At 41.4% G+C, this 22,270-nt stretch overlaps 2 protein-coding genes across 6 annotated transcripts in view; one reads left to right on the plus strand and one right to left on the minus strand.

Annotated features, from left to right (window-relative positions):
* The window catches only part of FCHSD2 (FCH and double SH3 domains 2), a 225,104-nt gene that overhangs the window by 81,728 nt on the left and 121,106 nt on the right, over positions 1-22,270 (plus strand). The gene's annotated exons all lie outside the window — the stretch shown is intronic.
* Positions 1-22,270, minus strand: part of LOC144930406 (uncharacterized) — a 69,745-nt gene that overhangs the window by 35,179 nt on the left and 12,296 nt on the right. Inside the window, exon 2 of one of the 2 annotated variants that reach the window (XM_078852072.1) lies at positions 11,809-11,870. The exons of the other annotated variant lie outside the window; for it this stretch is intronic. Within the exon in view, the coding sequence (XP_078708198.1) occupies positions 11,809-11,870 (62 nt within the window). The remainder of the gene's footprint in view (positions 1-11,808; positions 11,871-22,270) is intronic. 2 annotated transcript variants of the gene reach the window in all.

Raw genomic sequence — 22,270 nt, forward strand, 5'->3', positions numbered from 1 at the left:
TAGATTGGACAAAGTGCTGGTCTGATCTAGTTTGTCAAGTCCTATGTTCTTACCCACAGAACTACAGAAAAATCTGCACTTTCACTCCGCTTTCTGACTGGTGGTTTACTGAAGTTGGTAGAGAGATTTATTCTGTCTGGGTTGTGACAGTTCAACTTTAAAAAGGCTGCCTACTTTTATGTGCTGCTTGTTATCTGCAGTAACTGCTGTATGAAAATATTGTTATCCTTTTTTATTTGAACAATTTTTTCTTCTAGGATGGTCCATAGAGGTATAAATTTAATTATTAAAAATCTTCTAAACAAATCATTGTAGAAGAAAAATCAGCTCAATTTTCAGTTCTCATTGCAAGGGTGAGCGGTTTATTGTTTGTTAGGGGAGGGTGGGAGGTTTGCTTTTGCTTTGTTCCACCCCAAAACAAACTGCCAAAAATCACAGGATTCCCCTATATTTGTCAGGTCTACAAAAGTCCTATTCAAAGTCATACTTTTTCCCAGAAGTACAAGCTTGATCCTTTTTTTAATAGCACTACTAGCAGTAGCAGTTGCATTTTCAAAGGCAGATCTGCACATTGATACATCTCCACGAGGCAAAAAACTGAAAACAGCTGAGATGCCAAAAACATACTGCTGCTGAATAGGGAAAACCATGTTCATATCAAAAGAAAATTGTTAAAATATTAGTGATAAGCTAATAAAAAATACTTGAGATGGAAACTATATCTGTATACTGTCTCTGGATACAGATATAGGACAGGATATGAACTCTTCATCCTAACTCCCCCAGTCACAGATTTGCATCTATGTCCAAGACTCTCTGACACTCATCCTTAATTTAGGATTTCCTTGATTAGAGCTTTCACTGTTCTCAATAACCTTTGTCCTGGTCCTATATTGAAAAATTGCCAAATGAATATTTTTATGAATTGTCTGGTAGACCAAGGATGAAATTCTGGCCCCAGCAGAGTCAGGAGTTTTGCTACTCACTTCAGTGAGGCCAGGATTTCACAGCATGTGTTTAATCATCAACCTCTGATTATAGTTTTAGTTTCAATGACATTTTCTGGGCCAAATTTGGCCCGGAGGTGACAAGCTAGTGCTTTGCTCAGTCAGGCACTTTGTCGTTCATTATACAAGTAAGAATTCTGACCTCATTTATGTACTGCTTTATATTTCATATGTTTGATTGGTATTCTTTGGGCCCAGAGCGTATTCAGTTTAAATCAATCTTAATGATAAATATTTTCATCTTCAGATGTTAAACTTCAGTGCTAGGATTTGATTAGTTTTGTGTTTTCTTTGGAAAGACAGCAACTCTGCTTAAGGAAACCTTTGCAAGAAGTTATGAGTTTATTTCATTGCCAAATGTTAAATCCTAAATTGTAACAAATAAATGTAATTGCATTTCTGCGGTGTCATTGGACACAACATATACCATTGCTTCCCCATGCTCCCTTTCTGCCCCAAGTTTACAAATTTCATCTCTAGGTCTTTTAGGAAACTAGACTGTGCTAGGGCTGGCTCTTCCATCAAAACTACACCACCGCCAATTCTGCAAATGCAATAGAGAATAGCTTATCTTATTAAGTTCCTTTCACTGCATAAGTGGCAATGTAGTTGGTAACTGAGTTACTGAGGAAGAATCAAAAGCGGAGTTAATTTTAATTAAATGCCAGTTGGCAAGGTGCCCAGAAATGGGACAGTGAGGAGAGAAGATGGATGGCGAAAACTAGTAATGAAAACGGTTGTCCTTGCTGCATTTCAGATTCCAGGCAATGCAATTTTTTCCTGAATGTGTAAGTCTTGGAAAACCCAGGTCAAATATCTGTCTCTGGTGGTGCTGTATAAAAGTTACCTGTTGTAAGTACTTTTCGTAATTTGAGAAGGAGTTACAATCCTATAATATTCAAAGAATAAATCTTTATCTTGCGAGATAGGCCACATAACCAGAGAACATTATATCCGTGTGGTACAAAGAAATGTCAAAATCTGTGTAAAGAATTTCCTTAAAAGCACAGGAGAAGAAACCATTTGAGTCCTGTTGACTTATTCGAGGGGTGGCCAACCTGTGGCTCTGGAGCCATATGTGGCTCTTTAGTAGTTAATATGCGGCTCCTTGTACAGGCACCGACTCTGGGGCTGGAGCTACAGGCGCCAACTTTCCAATGTGCTCGGGGGTGCTCACGGCTCAACCCCTGGCTCTGCCACAGGCCCTGCCCCCACTCCACCCCTTCCCGTCCCCTCCCCTGAGCCTGCCATGCCCTTGCTCCTCCTACTCCCCCTCTGAGCCTCCTGCATGCCATGAAACAGCTGATCTGGGGGGGGGAGGTGCTGATCAGCAGGGCTGCTGGTGGGCGGGAGGTGCTGGCCGCAGGGGGGGAGCTTATGAGGGGCTACTGTCATATTACTGTGGCTCTTTGGCAATGTATATTGGTAAATTCTGGCTCCTTCTCAGGCTCAGGTTGTCCACCCCTGACTTATTCTGTATATCCAAACTACCTTCTTTGCAACATTTAATTACTTCTGAATTCTCATAAAGCAGTTGAGTTTCTTAAAAACATTCCCCCCCCCCAAAAAAAAAAATTGGGCTCCCCAAAGTCATCAGTGATGACCTGCTAGGTCACTCCCTTATCTTCATATTACTTGATCTGTCTAGTACCTTTTACACAGCTGATCACTCTGGTTTCTCTCTTCCTTTAGCTTGTATGACTCTGTTCTCTTGATTCTGCCCTACCTTGAGCATTTCATTTAATGACTTCTGATCCACACTTTTTACCCTTATCTGTTAGTGTGCACCGGGTTCTGATATCAGTCCTAACTTCCCTTCTTCTTTGGTTAGTGTCCCAGTGGGTGCTCCACTTCAGGTGCGCATGTACCTCTGAAGCTATTGATTGGAGATTTTCAACTAGCAGTGACCATTTGGCTTGCGCATGTGCTCTAAGCCTCCTTGTGTCAGACACACAGGCTATGTAGGGGTGTGTGGGCAAACTGCCCTCTGCATAGAACTGGAAGGGCCCTTGAGAGGTCATCTAGTCCAGTCCCCTACAGTAACTCCTCGCTTAATGTTGTAATTATGCTCCTGAAAAATGCAACTTTAAGTGAAACGATGTTAAGCTAATCCAATTTCCCCATAAGAATTAATGTAAATGGGGGGTTAGGTTCCAGGGAAATTTTTTTCACCAGACAAAAAACTATATTTTATATATATATATACACACACACACACAGTATAAGTTTTAAACAAACAATTTAAAACTGTACACAGCAATGATGATTGTGAAGCTTGGTTGAGGTGGTGAAGTCAGAGGGTGGAAGAGGGTGAGATATTTCCCAGGGAATGCCTTATTGCTAAATGATGAACTAGCATTCGGCTGAGCCCTCAAGGGTTAACACGTTGTTAATGTAGCCTCACACTCTGCAAGACAGCACAAACGGAGGCAGCATGGCAGACAGAGACACACACCCTGTGTGAGAGAGAGGGAGATGCGCATTTCCCCTTTAAGTATGCTGACCCCATTCTAAGTACACTGCTTTTTTAAGTCGATCAGGAAGTGACAGCAGCTGTGGCTATCCTGAGTCCTGTCATGACTCCCCGCTGTTCCATATGGAGAAGGGGTAAGTGGGGTACAGGAGCGAGGGGAGGGGGACACCCTGACATTAGCCCCTTCTTCCCCCCTCCCCCCGCACAGCAAGCAGGAGGCTCCCGGGAGCAACTCCAAGACAGAGGGCAGAGTAAGTGATTGATTAATACCTGGGGGAGCAAACAGCTGTGCATATCTCTCTATCAGTGTTATAGAGGGTGGACAATTTGAGTTTACCCTGTATAAGCTTTATTCAGAGTAAAATAGATTTATTTGGGGTCTGGATCCCATTGGGAGCTGGGTGTCTGGGTGCTGGAGATAAGTGACTTGCTGAGCAGTTTTTGGTTAAAGTCTGCAGCTTTGGGAGCGTGGACTAGACCTGGGTCTATGTTGCAGCAGACTAGTGTGTCTGGCTCAACAAGGCAGGGTTCTGGAGACCCAAGCTAGCAATGGAAAATGGGCTCAGAGGTAATTCCAGCACATCAGGTGACAGCCTCAAGGGGGTCTCTGTGACCGAACCCGCACAGCTCTTCCACTTCCTCAATAGGTAAACCCCATCTCTGCTTAGCAGTCCTTCCTGGAACAGCATCCCATGGTCAAGGAAGCCAAAGTCCTCCTGGCAACACCAATTTTTCAGCCAGGCATTCACCTCCAGGATGCATCTGTCTCTGGCTAGGCCCCTACCCTGGACTGGAAGGATCGAAGAGAACACCACCTGCGCTCCGAACTCCTTCACCTATACTCCCAGAGCCCTGTAGTCACTTCTGATCTGCTGAGGGTCATACCTTGCAGTATCATTAGTGCCCACATGGATGAGTAGCATGGGGTAGTATTCAGAGGACTGGATGATCCTCAACAATCCCTCTGTAGTGTCTTGAATATGAGCCCCTGCAGGGCAGCATACCTCCCGGGATGTCATGTCAGGGTGACAGATGGGTGCCTCCGTCCCAATAGAAGAGAGTCACCAACCACCACTATCCTACGTTTCCTCCTGGGAGTGGTGGCTGCAATCCTCCTGGCCTTGGGGGTGCATGGCTTCTCCTCCTCCTCTGGGGGTGATTCCTCATAGGTTGTTGCTAGGGCAGTATATCAGTTTTCCATTACTGTGGTGAGTGGGTTGGGAGTAGGGATGGACCATTGCCTGCTGCCAGAAGTAACCAGCTGCCAGTGTCCTCCCTGTGACAGAGCCATATCCTCCTCCCCCATGGTGTGACAGGAATCTTCTGTAGCTGGATAGCTTCCTCTGTTTGGATGTCTCCACATGAATACTCTCGTGGAATTCATCGTGGGCATAGATGCGCCTCAGTTTAGCCCCTTCTTCCTGTAGCTCTCTCACCTGCTTCCTGAGAGATTCCACCAGCAGGCACCTTTCACACTGGATGGTCCCCCCAGCCTGGCTTTCTCTGCAGGTCCACGCCAGGATCTGGGTAGAGGCATGCGTGGTTAGGTTGTCTGTCTGGATACAGGGGCAGGAGGAGAAGACGGGGGCAGCGCTGGCACTGGCAATGCGGCCCTTCCTAACCATAAAGATTATATTACAGCTCCCTCTCAGACTCCCGTGTTTACCGTCCTCTGTTCGCTAGCTCTCCTCGGCAGCTTAGCCTCTGGCTTTTAAGGCCTTCTCTCCTAGGTCAGCCCTACCCCTTCATTAATCACACAGGGGGAGGGTGATTACAAGGCTAATTGTGGATGATCCAGGGAACAAAGGCTCAAACAGTCCCCAGACACACAATCCCAACTCACTCAGTAACTGAAATAACTCGAAAGAGAGAGAAACGCAAACAGCCAAACAAGCGCACTCACCCCAAGGTTAGTACTCGCACCTTGATTCAAAGAATATCAGGGTTGGAAGGGACCTCAGGAGATCATCTAGTCCAACCCCCTGCTCAAAGCAGGACCAATCCCCAGTTTTTACCCCAGATCCCTAAATGGCCCCTTCAAGGATTAAACTCACAACCCTGGGTTTAGCAGGCCAGTGTTCAAACCACTGAGCTATCCCTCCCCCATATTCCTTCTCAATCACCTCGGCCTGAGACAGAACCATAACATGTCCGCCTTGAGCGTGCCTCGACCTTTCTGTTTTTCCTTAGTGCTAAGCTACTTAGTCTGGTAGCAACTTAATAGTTGGTAGTATAGTTAGTAGTGGTTTGCATAGGTATTGAGGGGATTGTTTGTTCTCTGCTTCTTTTTTCCTCTAGGAAACTTGTTTACCTGGCAGGGCATGTCTGGCTCACCAGGCTTCAAACACTTTCCCTCCTGCCAAGAGGCTATTCCTGCAAGCCATGGACACTCTAAACATGTCTCTTGCTTGTGGGAGTCACTCATCTCCTAGAAATGTAACTTCTGCTTGGTCCTCAAGTCTAGGGCAGGGAAGAAGATCAAACTAAGATTATTTCCGATGGAACACTCCCTGTGACCATAACCAGGTCAGGAGACCACCCACCCTGTACATTTGTTCCTGGACGAATCCAGTGCCTCTTCTTGCCTCTTGTGGCAAGCTTCCCCTAAGGAAGGGAAGACTTTGGGGGCTTCTGGGAAGACTCCCCAAAAGAGGAGTGTTGACTCACTGCAAAGAGCCAGCTCCAAAAAGCACTAGGTTCCCAGTTAATCTGCTGTCTCTGAGGATACCATTGAGGCCACGGACTTCACCACTGGTACTGGGCAGGCCATGAAGCCCTGGAGCTCCAAGAAGAAGAGAGAGAGCTCTGAAAGGGTCCCAGTAACCTCTACCGGCAAGGAGAGTAAGCATAGGGCACCAATGCATCTGGCCCAGCAGTCCATCTTCAACTGCAGTGTGTTCATCATTGGTACCATCAGCTTCAGCAACCGTGGCCTCGGCTGCCACATCAGTACTGGATCCCTTTAGTACCACAGGAATTCCAATACTCTTAAGGACCTTTTGGTATTGGATGAATCAGACTCCATGTTTCTTATGGGTACTGAGTGCTTTATTGGTATTGAGGCCCCGGTCTCTGGGCTACTGTCCTCTGGCACCGCAGGACTCTCCACCGTTTTCAATGGGTGCCTCTCCATGAGATGATGGGGATTGGTCCTGGTTTGAGCAGGGGGTTGGACTAGATGACCTCCTGAGGTCCCTTCCAACCTTGATATTCTATGATTCTATGATGTGGAGGAGGATGAAGGGGACTTTCAATCAGTCTCCTCTATTTTGGTCAGGGTCCCAGCATAGCCCGTCAGGAATCCCTTTCCAGCTAGTCACAGGCAGTATTGTACTGGTCACCGAGGGTGGTGGAATCAATCCTGCATGCCACCTCCACTTCCATATATACCATAGTGGCCATTCTGGGACCCCTGGGTGGCTTATTGACAGCAGTTTGCAAGACCATCGGTACTGTCTCTTTGGGAAATCAGGGTTATGCAACCTCCCCCTCCCCAACCAGCCCCACACAGGACAATTTGAAGAACAGGAGGCTAGGGTGGATGAAAAGGTCACCCCTGAAACTCCCATCTCATCTTTGTTGCCACATGACGTGGTCATGCCTCCACCACCTTTCATAGCTGACAACTTCAGACAGTTTCAAGTCCTCATTAAGAGGATAGCTCACCCTCTTCAGATTCCTCTTGAAGAGGTCAAGGGTCTGCAGCATAAACTGCTGGATATCTTGCAGTCAGTAACACCTTCCAGTGTGATGTTACCCATCAGTGAGACACTTCTAGATCTGGGTAACACGGTATGGGAAACATCTGCCACTATTCCTTACACAATGCTTCTTCCTGATGTCATCTTTCCCTTCTTCAACTGCATTATCCCCCCTCCATTGAATCCTATTGTCTTTCTCTCCTTTATAGCATAATAATCAAGCTCCTCCTCACTTGCAAAGCTTTATATAATCTTGCCCTCATCTGCTTTATATTCACTTCTCTCTACTATCCACTTTTCCTAGCTTCTTCACAGTCTTCTCATCTTCCTGCACGCTGAGAGTATATCTACACAGCATTTTGGAGCTAGCCTCCTGGCCTGGGTTGACATTCTTGGGTTAGCAGGGCTCACACTAGTGCTCTAAAACTGCACTCTGAAGCCTAGGGAGTGGGAGTGAATTTTAGAGCCTGAGCCGCAACTTCAAAGCACTGTCTGTACAGCTTTTTTTAGAGCACTAGCACGAGTTCCGCTATCCTGAGTCTGTCAGTGTGGGCGGGGAGGCTCACGCCAAAATGCTGTGTAGATGTATTCTGTGTCTCACGTTATCGCTCTCTGCTTTTTACCTTCCATCGTGCTACTCCCTGTTCCTGGCATACACAGTCTCCTCTTTAAGTAGTCTTTTCTTCTCAGTCTCCACACTTTCCATCTCATGAGTTGTCATCCTGGGTCTTACTTACGTTTGTCTGTTTTATTTAAATCAAGGTGGATTGATTTAAATCAGCAAGCAGGAAACCTTGATTTTAATAATTTTAATCTTGTTTTGCATTTATACTTTTTAGTTATTTTCATAAAGAAAGGTTGATTCTCATTGGCTGTTAGATATTCAAATGTGCAGTTAGAGCTAAATATTACCTTTACTCTAATTTTGGTACTTCTTTTTGCTAACCAGGAGGATAGACTATATCTATATACATTTAAGTACTTACAAAGCGTAAAATACATTTATCCAGATTCTTAACTTTTACCTTTTTATATGATGTTAGAAAATGGTGAATGATGCATTTTTATTTACTAGATGATTAATTTTTTTACTTGAAGTTTGTGTCAAGTTGCATTTGAATAGAAATTGGAAATTAATTAATTAAAGCAGAAACAGCATTTTTAGTATTGTTTTTATTTATTAAATCACTTTAAGTATACTGGATACATAAGAAGAAAAGGTAAGTTTACCAAAACATGTTTTGCATTTAAAACTGATTGTTTAAACGAAAGACGTGTTATCTGTAGTTAGTAAACTGAACTGATTGTTTCTGCTCACCTTGTCCTTCAAAATGTTAGAACTGGTAGATCCTATCCTCTGACACTTCATTTTTTGTAGATTAGAAGAAAAAAATAAGCTTTTCTGCTTTTTCAACTCCCAGTTGGTTTTTCAACTTTTAACAAATTAGCTGTTGAATTGAACTCATTAAATTGAAATGAAGAAAATATTCTCTGCAACTGCTGTCAAAAGCTGGTTTAGTACTTCAGGAAACTCTGGATACAGGTGCTTAAGCTAGTCACTTCCACCAGTTCCGTGGTTTGGCTTTCTTTAAACTTCAGCAGTAAATATGTACTGCTGGAATATATATTTTTAATTTAAATGATTGTAATAATTATAGTAAGTTTAGGCCTTAATATAGGTTGTCATAATTCCAAATAAATTCATTTTTAGGTTAAAAATGTATTTAATTTAAATAAAAAAATCAAATTTAAATAAAATCAGTTTTTAATTTTTTAACTCACCAATTTTTATTCACCCTGATTTAAATAGTAGGTGCTTCTGAGCAGGGAACATGTCTTGTTCTATGTTTGGAAAACACTATATACATATTTTATAATAGTGTGAAATCAACTGAGGTTAATTAATTTACACACTGGGATGAATTTGTTCCATTATGTTCAGAAAAACACAATGTATTTAACAAAGTAGGAGTCAAAATGAAAAATGTGAGTAAAGAAAGATTTGAGTGGAGAGGATGAGACCTGACTACAGATTTGAAACTTCTTGTAGAGGAAATAATTGGTTATTTTAAAATCTGTTATCGAGCCATGCTGATATTAATGAGCGTAGTTCATTTTGGTTCTGATTCTGTTTCAGAATTTTTTTAAAAATATATCTGTTGCCTTTTCTTAGGAGAAATTTATTCTTGATGTGTTAGTGTAAAACAAAGCTTTAGAAAGCTAATCTGCATTTTTCAGTCATGTATATACAGTATTTTTTTCTTTCTGGCTTTGGGCATTCATGTGAACAGCATTTTACTTTGCAGAAACTTAAAATTTTAGCCACACATTGGCCAGTGTGTAAGATGCAGTACCAAATTAAGTTAGTTTTATTTCTCTAAGTGATCTCTGTAATTTCCCTGATATATCTCAGTTTGAAAGCTTTATTCAGATCTTTGTGTCTGGGATTAATTTGATTTGGCACATTCCAATGTCTGTCTTTCAAGACAAGATTATTTACAATGAATTTCTTTTTTTTTCTTTCTCCCATTGGCTTATAGCTAACATAATTTCTCTACATTGTTACAAGTAATATATGAGCAGCAAAAATATTTTAGGAATGAATAGCTGAGTTACCAGTAACTAACAAAAAGAAAATGAATACTAGTGGCACCTTAGAGACTAACCAATTTATTAGAGCTGTAGCTCACGAAAGCTTATGCTCAAATAAATTGGTTAGTCTCTAAGGTGCCACTAGTACTCATTTTCTTTTTGCGAATACAGACTAACACGGTTGCTATTCTGAAACCAGTAACTAACAGACATTCAGATGTGAACTGATAAATTATCCTGTTACTTGTCCAAAAATGTAAACCAGAAATGTACTGGTATCTTGAGCCTTAGAATGATAAAGAATAAGGCCATAATCTATATATTAGAATGAAAGTATTGGGGCAGGGAGCTAGAATGGAACAAGAAGAGTTTACAAGAGTACATTAATTATACACTAAATGAACTGTAGGGATTTTTGCACAACTACAAATGTACAATACATTTTTATTAGTCTTTTATGTATGCATATTATATATAATATATGTATGAGAGAGAACAGACAAGGAAAGATGACCAACTGATTTGAAATTTAAAGAGACTTCAGAAGATAAAATATCCTTTCCTAATATTGGCTTTTCCAGGTGGCTCATAGAAAATGTATTTTCAGTCCAATCTCTTCTTTGGATTGGGCATAGTTTTGTTTCCGCCTGTCTGCTAACTTTGAGTAAAGAGCATGATTTAGAGGGAAATGTCTAGAAGAAGGCAGTTTGCTTGAAACAACCTTTGTGAAGAAAGCATTTTGTGAGCTCTTCTGCTTTTTGGCACTGCTTTTCACTGAGATGAGACAGTATGTCTGGAACTTACAACTGCTGTTGCTATTTTATGCAGTAGGATTCAGTAGAACTTCCAGCTGAGGAGAGCTCAGTATGTAGTAATAGTCTGATAAATCAGAATATAAACGGGAGAATTTGGGGCTTGGCTAAAGTAATAAGGTACCTAGAAGAGGGCAAGAAGAGATGGAGAACATGAGTGAAGATACCAATAAGGGAGCTCAGTTCTTTTAGTATGTACAATACATTAAGCAAAATATCACATATGGTCCTTTTCAGTATAATCTTCATGACACTACAATGAAATCTGCTAAGTCTTAGTAAATGTCCCAGTTGGTCATGAGGTACCAGTGGTCATAGATCCCTGAAATCTATGTATGTGGAAGCTCAGCAACTTCACCAAAAATGTTCCACTGTACATGTAGAAGCACTCATTTATGTATCAAAAACATCTCAGCCAGGCTGCATGAAAGTAATTTTTGAAGTGTAACCTCTCCCACAACCCCATTGTCACCACCATCAGATGCTTTTCTGCCTTCAGAATCCAGGGAAGTAGAGATCCTATACTAATACATTTTTCTGGGCAGTTCATGTGGAAGAGCAAAATGTTACATAAATACGTTGATTAAAATTTGGAAATGTTACTTTTTTAACCCTGTTTGTATATGTGCTTAAATGACTGGAACCGATAAGAGGAGAGGCAATTCTTGATTTAGTCCTAAGTGGAGCACAGGGTCTGGTCCAAGAGGTGAATATAGCCAGTTATAACAGATCCATGCGAACGTCTGTTCTACTTTCAGGTGATGTAAACAAGAAGTGGGCAGTATTATCTCCCGCAAATGTAAATAAACATATTTGTCTGAGCAATTGGCTGAACAAGAAGTAGGACTGAGTGGTCTTATAGTCTCTAAAGTTTTACACTTTTATTTTTGAGTGCAGTTATTTTTTGCACATAATTCTACATTTGTAAGTTCAACTTTCATGATAGAGATTGCACTACAGTACTTTGTATTTGGTGAATTGAAATACTATTTCTTTTGTTTTTTAAGTGCAATTATTTTTAATAAAAATAAAGTGAGAGCTGTACCCTTTGTATTCTTTGTTTTAATTGAAATCAGTATATTTAAAAATGTAGAAAAGATTAAAAAATATTTAAGTAAATGGTATTCTATTATTGTTTAACAGCATTATTACTTGTGCGATTAATTGTGATTAATTTTTTAAATCACCTTACAGCCCTAATAAGACAGAAAATATCATATTACCTCTATATAAATCCATTGTACATCTACGTTTTGAATGCTGTGTGCAGATGTGGTCATCCCATCTTTAAAAAAAAAATTAGAATTGGAAAAGGTTCAGAAAAGGGCAACAAAAATTATTAGGGAGATGGAACAGCTTCTGTATGAGGAGAGGTTAACAAGACTGGGACTTTTCAGCTTGGAAAAGAGACAACTAAGGGGGGATATAATAGAGGTCTATAAAATCATGATTGGTGTGGAGAAAGTAAACAAGGAAGTGTTATTTACTCCTCCTCATAACACAAGAACTAGGAGTCACCAAATGAAATTAATAGGCAGCAGGTTTAAAACAAACAAAAGGAAGTATTACTTCACACGATGCACAGTCAACCTGTGGAACTCTTTGCCAGAGGATGTTGTGAAGGCCAAGACTATAACAGGGTTCAAAAAAGAACTAGGTAAATTCATGGAGGATAGGTCCATCAATGGCTGTTAGCCGGGATGGGCAGGGATGGTGTCCCTGGCCTCGGTTTGCCAGAAGCTAGGAATGAGCGACAGGGAATGGATCACTTGATGGATTACCTGTTCTATTCATTCCCTCTGGGGCATCTGACATTGTCCACTGTGGGAAGACAGGATACTGGGCTGGATGGACCTTTGGTCTGACCCAGTATGGCTGTTCTAACATTGTAAAGAATCAGTTATTTTCTCATAGAAGGAAATCAAGTGAGTCTGGAATTATCTCCTTTGGTAAATCCATGTGGCGTTACAACCCCTTTATCATTTCCCTCCCTGAATTTAATTATTCTTTCCTTCACAATTTTTTCTAAAGCATTGCATACAACTGAAGTCAGGCTAACAGGTTTGTAGCTGCCTGGATCACTTTCTTAAATATACGCACAACATTAGCTATTCTCCAGTCATTTGGGACTATCCTGGAATACACAGATTTAATAAAAATCCCTGGTACCAGACTGGCAAACTCATGTGCTAGTTCTTTCAATATTCTAGGATCGATATTACCTGGTCCCCCTCATTTGAGCTTTAGGCTTTTCTTCCACCTCGGGTGTGGTAATTTCTATTTCTATACACATTTCCATCAGGTGTCCTGCCATCGTGCACATGTTCAATATTATCATACTTATTGAAAATTGAGGCAAAGTATTCATATAGTTTTGGCACTATATGTAGATTATCTTTAATCTCCTTCTCATCCACACTGTATAGCAGCCCAACTGCATACTTCCCTATTCTCTACTTATTTATATAGCTAAAACACCTCTTCTTATTTATTTTAATTTCCTTGGCAGGAGCTAATTCATCTTGACTTTTAGAAATTCTCAACACTTTATTCCTACATTTTCTAACCTCCAAGATGTGGCTCCCCTCCCGCCCCGTGATCAATCCCTTTTTCCATGCCCTATAGACTCTCTGTTTACTGCTAATACAATTTTGGAGGTGGTTATTCATCCGTCTGAGTCAAGAGCCTTTCCCTACAAGTGTTTCCACCTTGCGTGGAATGCTAATGTCCAGGTAGTTTTTTACAACTGATTTGAAGAAATTCCAAGCCTCCTCCTTGAGCTCTTCAGTTCAGATGATATCTCTTGATTTCTCTAATTCCCTTAATTTACCAAACCTGCCCTTTTAAAATAAAAAAACATAGTTGATCTAGTTTTGATTATCCTTTCATAACTTGTCAGATCACAAAATTATATTATTCATATTAAAATGTAATATAAATAAATTAAATAGGGAGATGTCAAATACAGCAGATTTCAGTAAAATAACCTGGAAGTGCTAAAACACCTTGACCATTGTGGCCAAACCTTTATGTAGGTGGAAGGGGTGAATTCCCCAGTGGGAAGTAGCTTTTTTCAGTTCTCATACTATCTGCTTATCTTGTCTTAGGATTGAGTCCAACAGGATCCTGAAGCTTCACACCACTTTGAGAAAGTGGGTCGGGTACCTGGGGATGGAGGTGCCTTTGATGGAAGGGCAGAACAAAGTTCTGGAGCACGTTCCAGTTCCAATCATCATTTTCTTGTTTATGATTGGTTTTAGCTTGAGGTACCTGTTCTTCAACTAGGTGCTGATTTCCCAGTACTTCCTCCATGTTCTGACCTGATCTGAAGCCTGGTTGTAACATCCATGATGTTAGCAGATATGTTCTTTAACGTTGGTTATCACTATTTTCTCAGTGATTTTGCCTAGCAATGTGAGTTTCAAAATCAAGTGCTAGCTGAAAATGTCTTCTGCACTGTGCGTCAGCTTTTTGACATTAGGAAGATGAGTGCATTTTTCAGGAAAGATGGCAGTTTCACTTCTCTGAAAACAGTAGACGATTTTCTACATTAGTTTTCATCAGTCAGAAAGACCTTGGATTTTTTTATTTTATTTTATTTTGGGGTGGTATAAATATGTCTCAGTTCTTCAGTATGTGTGAGGGGGGTCAAATTCTCCCTGGGTGGCAGGGTGGTGAATACAGAATGGGCTAATTTAGTATTTTCTACATCAACAAATAAATTGTATTCATATGATAGCCATATTCTAATTGGCAAGGTTTTACTCTGGAGGCAGTTTTGTGAGGGAAGAAGCCTCTGATGACTTTAAAGAATATACCTTGATTTAAAACAAACTCATAATGGAAATATCAGCCATCCGTCATTGGCACAGTCAATGAACTAAAATAACATAATTATTGATCTTTAAGAAACTGTCTTAGATACATAGATATGCGGTTCCTGGCCAGTGGGAGCTGCAGAGCTGGCACTCGGGGTGCAGGTAGCACGCAGAACTGCCTGGCCGCTCCTCCGCCTACGAGCTGAGAGATGTCGCTGCTTCCAGGGAGGCATGGAGCCTGGTAGGTAGCCTGCCAGCCCTGCCAACCCCCCCCCAGCACCAGCAGGTGTTTGGGGCCATGTGCTGCCTTCCCTCCACTCCCCCCAGCACCTGCGGTGGTCCCGGGCTGCCTCTCTCTCCCCCTACCCCCTCCCCAGCACCAGTGGCAGTCCCAGGCTGTCCCCCGCACAGCACCTGCTGCCCGCCCTCCCTCCCTTCCCCGAGCACCCACGGCACTCCTGGGCTGCCCCTCCCCGAGCATCTCCATCAACCCTGGGCCACCCGTCACCGCCCCCCCCCCCTCCAATTTAGTCAGGGTCATGGGCCGTGAACTTTTGTTTACTGCCCATGACCTGTCCATGACGTTTACTAAAAATACCCAGGACTAAAATGTAGCCTTAACTATGAGCCACCAATGTGATGCGGCTATGAAAAAGGCAAATGCAATCCTAGGATGTATCAGGTGAGGCATTTCCAGTAGAGAGAGAGAGACATATTAATGCTGTTACGCAAGGTGCTGATAAGACCTCATTTGGAATACTGTATACAATTCTGGCCATCTGTGTTCAAGAAAGATTAATTCAAACTGGAACAGGTGCAAAGAAACTTCCAGGGTGATCATGGGAATTGAGGACCTATTTTATGAGAGGAAACTGGAAGAGCTTGGGTTGTTTAGCCTTGCACCATGAAGGCTGAGGATGTGATTGCTCCTTAAAAATACATGGGAGGTGGGGGTTAAGAAAAGGTAAACCAGGGAGGTGAAGAACTATTTAAGCTAAAGGACAGTATCGGTACAAGAACAAATGAATATAAACTAGGTATGAACAAATTTAGGCTGGAAATTAGAAGAAGGCTTCTGACCACCAAAGGAGTGAGATTCTGGATCTGTGTCCCAGTGGGAGTTGTGGGGGCAAACAACTTAATTAGTGTTGAGAGAGAGACCTGGACAAATTTGAGTGTGACTATATGATGGGGCTGGCTTATCATGGTAAAGGGCAGGGTTTAGCAGACCTGGGGCTCACTTCTGTTTTTGTCTTGTGTTCTTTAAAGCTCATGCTTCAAGGCTTCAGCTGGCCACCTGCAGGGGTCAGAAAGTGATGTCCCCAAAATGTATTCTGGGTTTTTTGGGGGGTAGGGGAATGGGGGGGGGAATCTCCATCCTCTGAAGTATGAATGGGGATGGGGGTGGGCAGTGATCTGAGGCAGGACTAAGTATTCCTTTTCTCAGGTGTTGGGCTGACTGGTTCTTGCTCACATGTTCAGGGTCTAACTGATTGTCGTAGGTGGGTTTGGGAAAGAATTTGCCCCCAGGACAGATTGAATAATCTTTAGGTTGTTGTCATAAATATAAAGGGAAGGGTAAACCCCTTTGAAATCCCTCCTGGCCAGGGGAAAGCTCCTCTCACCTGTAAAGGGTTAAGAAGCTAAAGGTAACCTCGCTGGCACCTGACCAAAATGACCAATGAGGAGACAAGATACTTTCAAAAGCTGGGAGGAGGGAGAGAAACAAAGGGTCTGTGTGTCTGTCTATATGCTGGTTTTCTGCCGGGGATAGACCAGGAATGGAGTCTTAGAACTTTTAGTAAGTAATCTAGCTAGTTATGTGTTAGATTATGATTTCTTTAAATGGCTGAGAAAAGAATTGTGCTGAATAGAATAACTATTTAGAACATTGGAATGCGTTACCTAGGGAGGTGGTAGAATCTCCTTCGTTAGAGGTTTTTAAGGTCAGGCTTGACAAAGCCCTGGCTGGGATGATTTAACTGGGAATTGGTCCTGCTTCGAGCAGGGGGTTGGACTAGATGACCTTCTGGGGTCCCTTCCAACCCTGATATTCTATGATTCTATTTCTGTCTGTGTATCTTTTTTGTAACTTAAGGTTTTGCCTAGAGGGGTTCTCTATGTTTTTTAATCTAATTACCCTGTAAGATATCTACCATCCTGATTTTACAGGGGGGATTTCTTTATTTCTATTTACTTCTATTTTTATTAGAAGTCTTCTTGTAAGAAACTGAATGCTTTTTCATTGTTCTGAGATCCAAGGGTTTGGGTCTGTGGTCACCTATGCAAATTGGTGAGGCTTTTTATCCAATATTTCCCAGGAAAGGGGGCGTGCAAGTGTTGGGAGGATTGTTCATTGTTCTTAAGATCCAAGGGTCTGGGTCTGTAGTCACCTAGGCAAATTGGTGAGGCTTTTTACCAAACCTTGTCCAGGAAGTGGGGTGCAAGGTTTTGGGAAGTATTTTGGGGGGAAAGATGCGTCCAAACAGCTCTTCCCCAGTAACCAGTATTAGTTTGGTGGTGGTAGCGGCCAATCCAAGGACGACGGGTGGAATATTTTGTACCTTGGGGAAGTTTTGACCTAAGCTGGTAAAGATAAGCTTAGGAGGTTTTTCATGCAGGTCCCCACATCTGTACCCTAGAGTTCAGAGTGGGGGAGGAACCTTGACAGTTGTTTTTGTCTTCTTCTGCAGCATGTGAGTGCAGGTCACTTGCCAGGATTATCTGGCTATATCTCACTTAATAATTTTTCTGCCAAAGCAGAGGCCTTGGTGCATCTTTGTCCCTCCTATTCTCTCCTTGTGGCATAGAATAGTCTAGTCTCCTGATGGCAGTAATTCTTTCGTTTAATTTCAGTTGTTGGGTTTGGTGTGAGGATGCTGGGTGGTGGTGGAGGCCTGTGGTATATAGGTGGTCAGATTAGATATCTAGTGGTCCCTTCTGGCCTTAAACTCTGTGACTCTGTTTAGTCTTATGCTTTGTCGCTAATGATATTTGTCTAGTTAGAGGTACATGGAATTATTTCACTATGCAAGAAAAGATTACAGTTTGGATGTACTCATATAATACTTTGGTGTGGTGATTAAGGTACTTATTAAATGATTTCTGAGGGAGTAAGGTACTTGATGTGCCTGGGAGAGGGATGCCCAATTTCAGCCCCTTGTCTGTATTGAGGGGGTATGTCCTCCACCATCTGGATGCCTCCTTCCAGCCCAGAAGACATGCAGGATTTATCTGTTGACTTGGGAATTTCTGCATGTTGTCACCACCTACTGGCTGATTTGCAGGAGGCGAGGGAGCAGATTGGCTCCATTTGACCTGAGGTACCATCTGAGTGCTCAATTGCTGCCTACTCCTGCCTTGCAGGTTGTTTTAGTTGTCAGAGATGGGTTTCCAGGCTTGCTGTGAATCTGATTAGATTGCTTTTTTTGAGGTGAGGAGGGGTTGGTTTTTTTGCCTCTGGGCAAAATTGACAAGGTATCTGTTTTTTTTTTTTCACCTTAATGACATCTCACAGGCCTCTTTGGTTAGGATAAGGGATAGCAATTGAAAAAAGAAGGAAGAAAATTTACAAAGGGCTAATAAATGGAGTAACTACCTTTGCAACTTGGGGCATGCATCCAGTGCAAGTGAGAGATTTGTGGGCCAGTTTCTGGGGTAAACTTCTGCCGGAGGCAGTTGGCATAGCTCCCATTAGCCTGTGAAGTGTAGGAAGGTTGTAAGTCTCACCCAGACTGAGGCATCCCTTTTCTGTACCCTTATTTCCCCTGAGGAGTTGGGGGGTGTTCAGTAGCTGGGCTGAATGGTCTTCATTTAAAGAGGGTTATGCTGAAGGGGGCAGACTGTCATTTGCTATGGCTTATGGCCAGTTTATCTCCACATTGGGTCTACTTAATGCCTGGTGGCTTGTGGGAGGGAGGGAGGTAGTCCCTCTCATTAGTCTATTTAAAATTAATAAAGCTGCGCTCTGCTGTTTTAATTGCATCTTTTTGTATAAAGTTGCATCCCGATTAATCCTGTGAGAGAAAATCTTCCCATAATCAGCAGAGTGATAGGTAAATACTTTCCCCTTATGTGTAGGTGAATGATTGACATTTGTGTGAAGTAGAAAGTATTTCATTCAAGTCAAGCATTTTATATGATGCATAAGGACCATTCGAGCTGTTTAGGTGCATATTTTACATAGGTTTAATGTTGTACGTTACACACAATACAAGAAAATGTCACACAGACACAGTTTTCACATTTTAGTGTTGTACAACATAGGAAGGGAGGGGGGTTACAATCTTTACATTGTTCTGTTTTGTTCCTCAGTGGAATCCAAGGGGAAAAGGGTTAATAGTTATGCATGAACAATGCATTTCCTGGGGTCGGAACACTCCCTTTGACCTCTAGTATTAGCACTCCTATATGGAAATACCAAGCATCACTTCTCTTATGATTCCTTCTCTGATGATAAATGTTTGAAATGTAGCACAGCAGCAGAAGACTGGACTGGTAAGTAAGTGTGTGAGTGTATATAGTTATCTCCTGTGCACATTCCCTCTCTTGTTTCTCCCCTTTGGGCAGGGGGAAATCTGCTTGGTTTGTTTTTCCACATGACTAGGAAACAATTGCTTCTTCCACACGGAGCCTTCTCCCATTCCTGGGAAAATAGCAGGGAATAGCGATCATTTGCATAATCGTCTTTAGTGCTATTGTGGGCGGGCTTTGGCTGCCGGCACAGAGATGCAGACTGGCCACCTGTCCAGAACAAATGAACTTAGCCTTTGTGTAACATTATCTGGTTTTCCACAGTGTTATTTCTGTGTAATGAATAACTTGATTAAAATATTATAAAACCCATCATTCAGTAAATGTTTGTATTGGGTTTAAATCCCCCTTTCAAGGCGAAAAAGAATTTCCTCCTTCTGTGCTACCATAACTATATTTTCAGGCCCCCTCTGACATAGTTTTATAACTGCCTTTGTGAAATTATCCTCATGAATATTAATTAGGGGTGTGGGAATAAAAACCCAAACCTCAAAATGATTTGCATTCTCCCCGTATAAATTATTAATTAAGTGTTGTCTAATGTTTTCTAATGGTCCATTTCACCTATGTAAAACAATTAATTAAACAATTGAGTTCTTAGCAAAGGAAGTAGAGGAGGGTAACAAAGGTTACTGAAGAAAGTTGCTTAACAACAAAAGTTAATCCTATGTGCTTCACACATTTCTTTGGAGAGTGCATATAGTGTTGCTATTACTGTTCTGTATTCTCTATTAAATCAGAACAGTGACAAAATATTTTCAAGTTTCAGTGGAAAAATTAAAGGTACACTATTTCATTGAGATTTGATGTAGCTGGTAGCCAGCCAGGTTATATTAGATTTAAATGGAGGACGGAACTGTTGTCTAGTTACTGTATTTACCATTTTGTATTAACATTCTCTAGTGAAAGATATACACAGTGTAGACTATTCCGTGAATTTCACGTTTAAGGCAAAAAATCCTCTGAGCTTCATTTCCTTTTTTCTGTAACAGGAATGCAGGCAGGCCTTCATGGTAAGATTTCCCTAAATATACCTTTGGTATTTACATCCTTTTTTTGCCAGTTGTTCTTAATAATTATCATATCTTATAAGTGGTCTTTCATTATTTTCTTTCTATATTTAAAAACAGTAAAATCAGCAACATTGAAAATATTTGGTTAAAATAGAAATGCACTCAGAAAAAAACAACAACCTTGTTTTCTCAGTTCTTCTCAATAACAGCTGTGGATAACAGAATTGCTTCCAGGGAATATAATGGCATGGTGTGAAATCAAGAATCACTGTGCTACAGGCTTTCCTTGAACTTTCATTTATGAACCTGTAATCCTCCTCTGTGTTCTCTGGAGGCAAAGGCTCCGAACCCTTGACTTGACATTTATGATTACTTTTTTTTTTTTGGTGAGGGTAGAGGAGAGAGAGGAATCACTTCCTTCTGCATCAATTAAAGTTACATTTAAGTAGTTTAGACTTGATTCACATTTCACTTTTTTGTATTGTGTTTCAACAGAATGGTATTCAATTACTGCTATACACTTATGACTACTTGTGGTGATGGGACTGAGTGGCTTCCTTAGGGTATGTCTACACTACCCGCAGGATAGGTGGGCAGCGATTGATCCAGCGGGTATCAATTTATCATGTCTAGTCTAGATGTGATAAATCAACCCCCGAGCACTCTCCCGTCGACTCCTGTACTTCAGCTCGGCGAGAGGCGCAGGCAGAGTCGACGGGGGAGCGGCAGCAGTAGACTCACTGTAGTGAAGACACCGCGGTGAGTCGATCTAAGTACGTCGACTTCAGCTACATTATTCACATAGCTGAAGTTGTGTAACTTAGATCAATTCCTCTCCCCAAGTGTAGACCAGGCCTTATAGTTCTTCCTTTATGCAGTGTTGTTATAGCCATGTTGGTCCCAGGATATTAGAAACACGAGGTGGATGAGGTAATATCTTTTATTGGACCAACTTCTGTTGGTGAGACGGACAAGCTTTTGAGCTTACACTGAGCTCTTCGTCAGGTCTGGGAACCTTAGTCTTTTTTTAGTTATCTGACAATCTGGTGTAAAATAGATTTAAGATGAATGTTGCAGTTCTGTGTATACAAATATTAGTATATCTTGCTCATACAGTGCAATACAGTTGGATGATTGTGGATTTTTATTGTGAAAGTTGCATTAGGAGACTGGCTGATGCATTCCTTAAATCTTTTTGTAGATCAGTAGTAGTGGTAAGGAGAAAATTAGTTTTGTGTGTGTGTGTGTGTGTGTGTGTGTGTGTGTGTGTGTGTGTATATATAAAAAAATAATTTTTACTTGCTTTCCTCTTTGAAAACCTATTTTATACAGGAAAGAAAGTAAAATTTTTAAATTAAATGTTGCTATAATGAAAGATTAATTCAGAACTAAAGTAAAAAAAAATACTATTAAGCAGGAACACAACTGTCCTGTGGGGTTTGGTGTTCTCCAGAGAATTCAAACCATGAAACACATCTGGAAGAATGTAGGGAATTGAGAACTACCATTAGTTAACAAGAGGGGAAGTACAAGGCCTTGATGTGTCCATTTTGAAAAATTATTAACCTTTCCAAACATCTGTTGGTTTCTTTAAGTTAATGATTTTTTCTTTGACAGGGATACTGTGAATAGTAGGGAAGCTCTAGCCGTGATACATCATGATTTTAGTAAGGCTTTTGACACAGACCCACATGACATTCCATAAGCAAACTACAAAAAAGCATTCTAGATGAAATTATAGTAAGGTGGAGTGCAAAGCTGGTTGAAGACTGTACTCAGAGAAGTTATCAGTGTCAGCCTGGGAGGATGTATCTAGTGAGGTCCTGTGGGGCTCTGTCCTGGGTCTGATACTATTCAATATTTTCATTACTTATTTGGATTATGGAGGAAAGGGTATACTTATAAAATTTGCAGATAACACTAAATTGGGAGGGGTTGCAAGCACTTCGGAGGACAGGAATAGAATTCAAAAGGACCCTGACAAATTGGAGAATTGTTGTGAAATCAACAAGATGAAATGCAGTAAAGACAAATGCAAAATCTATACTTAAGAATAAAAAATCAAATGTACAACTACAAAATGGGGAGTAACTGGCTAGGTGGTAAAACTGCTGAAAAGGATCTGGGGATTATAGTGAATATAAACATATTGAATATAAACCAGCAATGTGTTGCGGTTGCTACAAAGGCTAATATATTTCTGGGATGTATTAACAGGAATGTTGTATGTAAAACAATTGGGAGGTAATTGTCCTGCTCTGCTCAGCACTGGTGAGGCCACAGCTGGAGTACTGTCTCCAGTTCTGGGCACCACATGATAA

This window comes from Lepidochelys kempii, chromosome 1 (genome assembly GCF_965140285.1).
Source record: "Lepidochelys kempii isolate rLepKem1 chromosome 1, rLepKem1.hap1, whole genome shotgun sequence".
NCBI classification, from domain to species: domain Eukaryota; kingdom Metazoa; phylum Chordata; order Testudines; family Cheloniidae; genus Lepidochelys; species Lepidochelys kempii.